The sequence below is a fragment of the Aptenodytes forsteri genome, unplaced genomic scaffold (assembly GCF_000699145.1).
Source record: "Aptenodytes forsteri isolate BGI_AS27 unplaced genomic scaffold, ASM69914v1 Scaffold17, whole genome shotgun sequence".
Lineage (NCBI taxonomy): Eukaryota > Metazoa > Chordata > Aves > Sphenisciformes > Spheniscidae > Aptenodytes > Aptenodytes forsteri.
In genome coordinates this window covers 892989-903337 of record NW_008795027.1, presented here as the reverse complement: position 1 = coordinate 903337, position 10349 = coordinate 892989, and the positions used below count along the sequence as shown (strand labels likewise).

Here is a 10349-nt window from a genome sequence, read left to right as displayed (position 1 = left end):
CCCTTTTTTTTTTTTTTTTTTTTTTTTTTTACTTTTTAAAAACATATTCCATTCTCCGACTGCTTTCACTGTTGCTAGTGAGATGCTAATTACCCCCTGCATGACTTATACCTTCGTCTGGGGGAGATGTGGGCAGCAGCCGCTGCTCTGCAGGAGGAGTAAGTCCGCCCTGGGAAGGCAAATTACAGTTCTGTCATGCCTCTCGGACAATAACCTCCCTGTCTGCAGTCCTAAAGGATTCTCTATCAGATGTGTATAAATGCAGCTGTGGTTGCTGCAGTTGTTATTATTATCATAATGGCTAAAAGGCCCCAGCTGGGGTCAGAAATACATTGTGGTAGGTGTTGTATGTGTAGTCCCCACCCTGAAAGAGCTTACAACTTAAATAAACAAGCAAGACAAGGCTTGGTAGAAAGGCAGGAATAGTCTTACAATCCTACAGATGAGAAGGAGAGAAAGCACTTAAAAGCACGTGCTATTACGTCATTTGGCCAAGGTCACCTAGAAAGTCAGTGGCAGAGACTGGAATTTAATTTAAGGGCTCCCAAGTCTCAGTGCTGCACCTTGCTTATGGGTGCAGTTGCCCTCTTCCCCAGCTCACATGCTCATCACCAGTAGCATCGTATGCTTTTCTTAGAGACCTGTTCCAGGTTGTTTTCTGCAAAAGAGCTGCTGATGGAGAGCAACCTCCCTGGGGAGACGTCTGCATGGATGGGTCCTCTCTTGCACCTTAGGGTGGGCAGAGGCAGCTCTGACCCAGTGGTGTGTTGGGTTTTGGCATCCTATTTTTTTTCGTCTGCAGCTGCCCGCCCCCTGTACATACCCTGCAGGGAATTTTCTCCATATAAACAGGCAGCGGGGAATGTAAACCTTGCATGGCATTTCCCAGCACACCCTCTTCTCTTCCTGCCCACTCCTGCTGTGCCCAGGAGATACCTGCTCTCCTCCCCTGTTCCCCCTAGCCCCACTCTGCTCTTCTCCTCTTCTCTTCCTAAAGCAGCCACGAGCTGCTCTTTACCCCTCTCAGCCCTGGTGCTTTTCCACCTTGCAGGTCCCACCAGCCCTGATGCCTTTGCAGCTCCCTTGGTTGTGCCCTGCCTCACCCCCACCCCAGCCATCTTCTCACTCATTCTAGGGTGACTCCTTTTAATTATGCTTCATTTTATGGGGATTTAAGATGCACAGAGTTACCTGCCAGCCATCTGAATGTGACCAACAAACCACCCTCCTGTGACTAAGCTGCTTTGGATCATGCCCGGGAGCTGACTGTGACTGTTCAGCCAGCTAACAAACAGCACAGCAATGCTGAAATGAGCAGGATAAAAGGGAAAAATAAAGAGTATACATGCATGGAGCAAAGCCTTTACCCATCGCTTAAATGAATCGAGCGCAGGCTGTGCTGCAAAGGGGGGGGTGAGCAGGTTGGGGTGCACTGAGAAGATGCTCCCCAGGGCAGGAGGGGTGGAGAAGTGAGTTTGTCCCCTGTCTGGGGCAGAGACCCCGACTGAGTGCCAGCTCCCCTCCTGCCCTCCTGATTCACTAGTGCAAATGTCTGGCTTTGTAACTCAACGCCGGCAGACCTGCTATAGCATGCGCTCGCACGCCTGCTCTTAGGCTGCCCAGGAGCCTTAAGACCTTTATTTTGGGAACGGGAGGGCCAAGGCACCAAGGAAACTTATGTTGCTGGCAGTGTCCCGTAGTGAATGAGCGGGGATGGAATAAAGAGTCAGACTGTTTGGTTTGTCTTCCAGCTTTTAGCAGTCAGCTAGTAACGGGCTTCCCAAGCCTCTGGTCTTATCCTGTCTGTAGCGTTTAACAAATGGACCTCTTGGCCTGGTCCCCCAGCACACCTGGGGTGCTCCCAGCATCTGTCTGGGATCCTGAGTCTGAACCCCAAGCGGATGTTGTTTCTGCTGCCTGGCACTTCACAGCTGGGTCTGGCCACTTTCCTGTGTGCAAGGAGGTGGAGTAGGACATGGGGGGGGCTGCAGAGAAGCATTGAGGCTGCGGGGTGCCTGTGGCTGGACATGTGGGCTGGTGGTAGCTACCCCTGCAGTAGCAGCCACGTCACCTGGCAGTGTGGCAGGGATGGCTGAGCCGCCATCCCAAGCATCCTGTGGGGGATTGGATGAAGCTGGACACAAAGCAAGGGTGGGGAGAGCTTGTCCCCTTCCTTTGGGGAGTGGGGTGCAAAGTATCCTCCTCTGCAAGACTGTTAATGCCTTTGCTTTGTTAGCGAGCTAGCTGGCTGGCCTTACAGGCAGCCTATTGATGACCTGAGCTGAGGTGTGGGATCGCTTCTCCGTAGGCGTGCTGTCTGCTGGTGAGACCTCCTGTAACTGGGGACTTGGCAATTAATTGCAAACACGTGTGCCGAAAGGCTGGTCCTCTGGACACAAGCCAGGGCACAGGGGTGGGAGGATGCTCTGCTGGGCAGAGCAGGCACTGGGGTCCCCTTTGCTCATCCTGCCAGGCACTGGGACCCCGGAGGTGGAACCAGTGCTCCTCTACTTTGCACCAAGGAGGGTCCAGATACATTATTGATTAGAAATGGGAGCGCATCCCTGCAGGGCAGCCTGCCAGTTGCCTTCAGAGCGGTTGGCTGGAAGCCAGCCCATCACTCCACGCTTACTCCCGGTGGGTCAGCAGTCCCTTTTTTGGGAAGACACATCTGAGAAGGTCGTGGCACAGCAGATCTCATCTCCTCTGATTTTGTGGCCCTCTCAGCAAGGTGAGGAAAGACTTTAATTAGCCCCAGTAGATGATGATGTTGTAGTAATGAACCAAAGGGTGGAGGCTGTGTTGGCCCCATTCCCTTTCTGTGCCGCTGCTGGTCCTGTCGGTGACCTTTGCTGTGTCGGCTGTTTGTCTGCAGACCTGCAAAGCTCATCTGATAACATTGTTGTGGTCGTTGGAAGAGCAGCAGACATTTGAATTAATTTTAAACTGCAGCCGTAGCCTCTGTGAGTGGCTGCAAAGCACTGTTGTGGTCATGTTGCTGACTTGCACCTTTTTCATACCTTTGGTTTTGGCTTCCTTGTCTTGCTGAGAGTTGAGGATGCTGTGCCGTACTTGGGGGACGGCTATCGGAGAGGGATGAAGCTGTTCCTCTGTGCTGGGGCTGCCCCAGCAGCATCCCTGCTGATAAGACCGGGCACGGGTGAGAGGCATGGTGGGGAGGAGCGGTGCTTTGAGGAGCCTGCCTTGAAACCTTTTGAGGGATGCCCTGGGTGATTTCCAGGCCTTCTCACATCTGCGATGTTGCGATTGCCTCTGCTGCAGGGAAAACCCCCAACTTCAAAGGACCTGCCTGGATAGTTCTTACCTCTCCTGGAGCCCTCTGGGCACAGACTGGTTGTGGGAAACACCCTTTAAGGAGCGTGATTTTTTTTTTTTTTTTTTTTCTTCTCATGTTTGAAGAAGAGGTTTACCATCAAGGCCAGTTTGCAGCCTTACTGGTAGCATATCGCCTCTGGTGCCTGATCTGAGATGCGTTGGAGGTGCTGGATTTCCAGGTGATCTTAAACACCTTCCAGCCCTGCAGATCGCAGATGGTGGCTGGAAGCCCTAGCTGGCTGGAGCCGCCTTTCCTGGGTGTTCCTTTCCAGCACGCGGACAGGGTGGCAGCAGAAGGGATTAGCCAGGACTAAATAAAGCTTAGGAAATAGTTGTCGAGGGCTATGCAGTGTGGTAGAGACAAAGCTGCCCCTGGTCTGCCAGAGGCAGGGCTGGGAGCAGGGAGAGCAAGCCAGGGGCTGTCTTCTCTGTGGCTCTGCCAGAGAAGGGAAACCTGCTTAGCTGCTCCCTTTTTCTTTTTTTTCTTCCTTTTCCTTTTTCTCCCACTTTTGAAACAGATTGAGTCAGCTATTTAATGGGAGCTAAACCCAGGCAGAGCGTGACCTGGCATCTTCCCAGGGATGGACTTGCTGCATCCCTTCGCTTCGCCGGACCCGAGCCCTCCCTTAACGCATTGTCCTCCCTGTCTCTCCCTCTCCTGGTCTGTAGGATTCCTACAGAAAGCAGGTTGTCATCGATGGAGAGACCTGCTTGTTAGACATCTTGGATACTGCAGGGCAAGAGGAGTACAGTGCCATGAGAGACCAGTACATGAGAACGGGGGAAGGATTCCTCTGCGTCTTTGCCATCAACAACACCAAGTCCTTTGAAGATATTCACCAGTACAGGTCTGTATCCTGGGAAGGGCCCCTTCCCTCTTGCCCTGTGCAAAGGGGAGGCCTTGCCGCTGCACCCTCCTGCCCTCCCTTTTAGATCAGGCCCCGCGGTGGAAGCACTGGCTGCCAGCAAAGACAATTAGCTCAAGTGGCCATTCCCCAGGGAAGAGACGGAGCAGACGGCTAATGTCAGTGACTCCAATAAAACCCATCCGAAGGGATTGCTTGTGGCCTTTGGGGACTCGGTAATGTAATGTTTAAGTGTTTATGGTGACTAAAGAGAGAGCTGATCCTCTATGACCCCCTCCCTTCCCTCCCTAATTAATGGAATTGCTTTGTTAGTGTAATCGATCTCGGTGACTTCTGCTGGGCCTGGGAGCTGGGAGAGGAGGCTGGGAAGGGCAGGGAGGGCTGCTTCCCCCGCTGGCAGTTGTTGTGGCGAGGCTGTGGTCTGCCGGCTGCATGCATGCAGGAGGAGGCAGTCCTGGCCCATTGGAGCTCAGTTTCAACCAGGGCAAAGACGGAGCAGGAGGAGAGTCAGAGCCCCGGCGAGGTGACTTGCCCAAGAGGATGTACTGGGGGGCGGTGGCAGAGCAGGGACCCCATCCTGGCGTGGTCCTGCTTTGGCTGCACCCAGGTTACCCATTCCGCTTCTCCCCCCTGCTGCCATCACCCCTGCAGAGCTGGAGAGCCAAGGAGATGATATAAATGCAGCGGGAGTCTTCCCTGGTTACCCTGATGCTAGCTTAGGGAGGGATCTCTCTGCTTTATGCCTTTTTTTTTTGAGGCTTGGCTGTGATGGGAGGCACTTGCAGAGGATACAAGAGATGGCTCTGCCTGTCCCCGCACTGTCTGCTGCCCACCATGTGGACATGGGACCATGTACCCCAGTCCCTCATCATAAACCCGGGTCCCAGATAATCCTCTAGCTCCGAGCACAGGCACAGCCCTTCCTTGCTCCATAGTCAGAGGCGCTGCTCTGAGCTGTCGAGATGTCTCAGTCGCCAGCTAGCAGGCGTGTTCAGCGTAATAACTGTATGGTTGGACTAATTTGGCTTGTTTTAGCTGAACCAGAGAACAAAGGGTGGGATTTTCCTAAAGCACCTGAGGGATTCAGCAGCATTCATCCTTGTGCCAGGGCTGGTGCCTGTGAATCACTTGCAGGATGGCTCGATTTCAAGCCCCGGTTTTAATCATGATGTAAATCACTGGCTTTCATCTCGTTTTGCCTGTGCTCTTTGTGTTTGCACTTTTAAAAGAATATTCCCCAGAGAAACACTGGCTCTCCCTGGTTAGTAACCATTAGGAGGTATCTCTTTTCAGCTAAGTGTAGCCCGTGCACTAAATTTAGTACTTGCGTTTGCTGATCAGGATGTTACATGGAACATTTAAGTGGCTTTATGGCATATCATACATATAGTCAGACTTCATTTCTATGTTCTACTACATTAAAGAAAGATGATTGATTTTTTTTTTCTTTTTTTGTGTATGTGATACATGTCCAGCTGCTTTTGGATGGAAATTTGAATTCAATTAAAATGCTGAAATCACCATTTTAAATAATATTTTTATTAGTTAAATAAAACCATGTTAAATGTCCTGGATACATGAGCAAGAGAAAAAAAAAGCTGTTTTGCATCTGAAGTTAAATGATTTATTAAGCAAAGGAAGTTATTATCTGTCAGGAGGGAATTGAATGGATTGTTTGTGGTCATAATGGCTTTTAAGATTTTTTAGAAGTGGTAGATCTCATCCTCGCCCACCTAGTTTTAAATCCAAGGTTGGAATGATGAAGCGAGCATTACAGCTTTTTTGCTTCCCAGTTGGTTTCTCAACTTCAAGTGACCTGAACTAAACTGAAAGGAAGCAAATACTGCCTGTGCATCTGCAGAAAAGGTTACGGCTGCCAAAAGCTGGTTTATCAGCTCAGCAAATTCTGGTTGCAGGTGACTTTTTTTTTTTAAATCCACATTCAGGGGTATTACTTTTTCTAAAATGTTGGAAATAACACAGGTAACTGCTTGTGTATTCATTTTTAATAAGCTTAAACTATCTTAAGTTCATGACTTAATATAGATTGTCATAATTTCAAGTTGTGTTTTGTAAACAGTTGCATTTAAAGAGCAGAAGTGCATTTAGGTTTTGTTTCCAAAAGTGCCCTAGTTTTTTTGCTGTTTACTCACTTACATGCTGTGGTCACTTACATTCTTCTGAAAGCCCAACACAAGGCATTTGGCAGGAACAAAGTGTAGCTGTTAATTCTTTATGACGAAGCTGGTGGGGAGTGTCCTGGAGCTGCCCCCCTGATGCCTTTTCTCCCTTCACTTTGGCACCTCTTACTCTTGCAGGGAGCAGATCAAGAGGGTGAAAGACTCAGATGATGTTCCCATGGTGCTGGTGGGAAATAAATGTGACCTACCAGCCCGGACAGTGGAGACCCGGCAAGCGCAGGACCTGGCCCGGAGTTATGGGATCCCTTACATAGAAACGTCTGCCAAAACTAGACAGGTAGGAGGAGGGTTTTAAACAAAATCTTCTTTTTCTTCTCTCTTCTCCAGTGCTGTCCTGGAGAGGCAGGAATGGGCAGACACCACCTTGCAGACAGATGAGTGCAAGGGCTGGGGTTAGTTGCTTCCTGAAGACTAAATACTCCATCAGGACGTTCCCTCCCTTGTCCAGACTCGAGCCTCCAATCCGGAGAAGTGCATAATTCATGCTCTGGCAGCAGTGAAGGGAAAATGCCTTCTCAGGGCTTTCTCCAAGCCTCTGGAATAACCCCCATAGTCACTGCAGGTCAGCTAAGCTCAGGAGGGGACTTGGTTAACCTCATCCATGGTCTACTTTGGCAGACCTACAGGCAGAATATACCAGTGCTGGAAGGACCATATGGGGCTCCCAGAGCACAGAGGTGGAAATGGAACAGCTGATACCTTCAGTGGTCTAGCGGTGGCTTTTCTCTTGGGTGGTAGACCTCATTCAGGCTGCTGAAAGCTGATGAATCACAAGGACTTAAGAGCTCCTTGGCCTCGTGGTTGCTCATTCAATCTTGCTTTCTGTTCAGGGGCCACACGGAGATACCTGTTAGTCTTTGCAGCTTGGCTTTGTGCCTTTAACTCTGCAATCTGCACTGCTGAAAGACAGTGCTAGGGACACCTAGCTGGGGAGCAGAGCCCTTTCTTCTCTCCACTGTCCCCTCTCAAAGTGGGCAGCTGCTTCAAGCGATGCTTTTCTTCCAGGGTGTTGAAGATGCCTTCTATACCTTGGTGCGGGAGATCCGTCAGCACAAGCTGCGCAAGCTGAATCCCCCAGATGAGAGCGGCCCTGGCTGCATGAACTGTAAATGTGTGATATCGTGACTACGGTGAGTTTTGGAAGCAGGAGATGGGGTGCAGCTGGGTTATATTGGAAGCAGGAGATGGGGTGCAGCAGGGGTATATTGGAAGCAGGGCAGGAGGTGACTGCAGATGCACTCCTCTGCAAACAAATGCAGCAGAAACAATTTCAGCAATGGGTATTTTTTTAATGAAACACCTTTTTGACTGAAATAGCGTTTTTCTGTCAGAACATAGGTAAGTCAAAATTCCCACTTTCCTGAGGAAGTGTGTAGGAGGAGAGAGTTGTTTATTTTTCCCCCTCGTTTTGTGGAACAAAATTCTGCAGAACTGAATTAAAAAAAAAAAAAATGTTTTGTCGTGCTTTCCCCGGGAAAGCTCCTTCCCATGCTACCCGTCTGAAAGAGGAGTTAAGCTGGTGTTGAAGGTGTGCAGCTCGTTGCGTGTTCACCAGACTGGCCCTGGAGGAGTTCAGATGAAGAGCTGGGTGAGCGCATTGCCTCCTAATGCACTCATGTAAATTGCCTCGTCCTAAAGCTTCAGAGCAGACCTGTCTCACTGTGAAAGTCCTGTGTTCCTCAGAAGAGTTTTCCCCATTAGATACATCCCCTGGGATATTTGGAACTGATGCAATGTTGAGAATTAGCCATAAGGGGGCTGTTTTGCTTTTATAAATTGTGCGTGCTGGAGCCAGAAACAGTGTTTCTCAGATGGTCTGTGTTCACTTGCCTGTCTTTCTTTTTCTTTCCCTGTTGTTTTTTTTAATGATGAGTTTATTTAAATCATTGCAATCCTGCTGGATAGCAGGGAGGGAGAGCTCCTATCGGTGTCCCTGCTTGAGCTGGGTGACCTTAAGCCAAACGCCTGGGAACATCTGGCTGTGTAACCAGTTCCTTCCATGGCAGAAGTGGAGAGAGAGGCAATTGGGGATGAGTGCACCAGGGAGATGAACATCTAAGGACATCTGGGACTGGGGTGTGGGAGAAAAGCCTGCATGAACATTGCCCTTAATGTCTCTTGGGGAGTCTCCCAAGCACCCGGACTGGCCCTTCACCCCTTTACACAACTGCTGGAGTCCTAAACAGAAGCACATCGTGTCCAGAGATGGTGCTAAGAGGGTCTCACTGAAGGTGGAGGTGGGCAGCTGACTTTCCTCCATCACTTTTTGAGCCAAAGGCCGTGAATGCAGCAGAGCTCTTCCCCAGGAAAAAAAAAAAAAAACATGCTGGCAGCATTTGCTTCCTATGAGCAAAAAACCACCCGAGCATCCCACCCTTCCACTCCCAGCCGAGGCGCACGAGGTCTCCTGGGGGCCGAGCTGAATGCTGTGCCCAGCACACTTATCACTGCTAAGGGAGGTTTTCCAGATGTTCAGGTCCTCCAGATGTTCAGGAGCATTTCCTCCAGATGGGGATGTGAGCTTGGGGCTTGTTTCCTGCTCTGGCTCATAGCTGACAGCATGGGCTTGGCAAACGCTGCTGCTCCCCTACACCCGACTGCCAGGAGCCCAGTCCCTGTCACAGCGCGGTGGCCAGCACTGGCATGGGCAGTGCCTTCAAAAGGAGGGGCAAGAAGGGGTGGGAAGGAGTCTCTTGGAAAAACTCCCCTCTGTTAAGAGAGTGTGCCCTGTGAGTTGCCCACATCTCTTTCTGCTCAGGCAGAAACTGGAAAACACACATCCCAGTTTATTCTAGCTGCAGTGGCCAAGAGCAGAAGGGAGGAACATCAGGGCACAAAAAGAGAAGCAAGGCAAGGACACACTGGATTTTGGGGAGGAGAAGGGTGGGTGTGTGGCCAGGGAGATTTGGCTGCATTTGCCCTGGACTCACTTTGTGGTTCCCATCATCCCTGGAGGAGGGAGAAAGATCTCACCAACTGTCCCTTACCACAACGAGGTTTGGGCAGAGGCAGAAGGTCTGGTGAGATGCCCGAGGCTCACCCATCGCTCCACAGACCATTTGCTCGTTCCCTTCAGCACATGTGCAGATGCTTTGCTGAGCCAGGTCCAGACCTCCAAGACCTGTGTAGCCCTTTGCTTTCCCTCTGTGGGCACCAGCAGGGTCATCCCAAAATGTGAGGAGTGGGTAATGGAAACAGCCCGCCCTGGTTCTGATGGCAGATGGGTGCTAATGAGTGTCCTCTTCTGGTTTCAGCTGACTGGACTGTGTCTTGGAGAGGTTCCCACTGTGCAGAGCGCAAGGAAAGAGGTGAAGCGAAGGAAGAAGCAAACGGATTCAGGGGAGGAGTATAGGGGGAGGGGGAGAGGAAGAGGAGGAGAAGGAAGAGGACGGGGGAGCATGAGCCCCTCCAAGGACTATCTCGCACTTCACCCAAGCCTGCGGCAAACTTTTTTTTTTTTCTTTCCCCATCCCCTCCTCCTTTGGCCTCCTCCCACCCCGGCAACTGTACAAAGCCACAGATTGAATCACAGTAAATTATTATTTGATGGTCTCGACAAACCGTCTTGATGGCTGTGTCCTCCTTCCAGAGGGTGCTGCTGCTGGTGCTCTGGGAGGATCACTGGTGGGATGGCGGGGAGGGAAGGGCACTGAGATTTGCTCTCCATGGACCAAGGTCATGGTGTGGGCAGTGAAGGTGATTGGGGTGGGCTATCCTTCAAGGAAAGAGCTGTCTTTGTCTCCAGCAAGTCATCGTCAGGTCCCCACCCCCCTCAGCCCACCTGAAACTCTTTGCTGGCCCCAAGTTTTGGTGGGGTGGAAGAGCACAACCAGTCCAAGCCTGTCTTCGGCGCTCCCCTGGGTGCTTTGCCTTCAACCTAGTCCTTGTGGGATTTTTTTTTTTTTTATGGTCTCAGATGTGATGCCTGGAAGAGAAGAAGCATCGG

At 50.8% G+C, this 10349-nt stretch overlaps 1 protein-coding gene across 2 annotated transcripts in view; it reads left to right on the top strand.

The window, feature by feature from the left end:
- Positions 1–9963, top strand: part of HRAS (HRas proto-oncogene, GTPase) — a 33395-nt gene extending 23432 nt beyond the window's left edge. For both annotated transcript variants that reach the window (XM_009276007.2, XM_009276008.2), the window contains exons 3-6: positions 4006–4184; positions 6521–6680; positions 7409–7533; positions 9658–9963. In XM_009276007.2, the coding sequence (XP_009274282.1) occupies positions 4006–4184; positions 6521–6680; positions 7409–7528 (459 nt within the window). In that variant the 3' untranslated portion in view covers positions 7529–7533; positions 9658–9963. The remainder of the gene's footprint in view (positions 1–4005; positions 4185–6520; positions 6681–7408; positions 7534–9657) is intronic.
- The last annotated feature ends 386 nt before the right edge of the window (positions 9964–10349 follow it).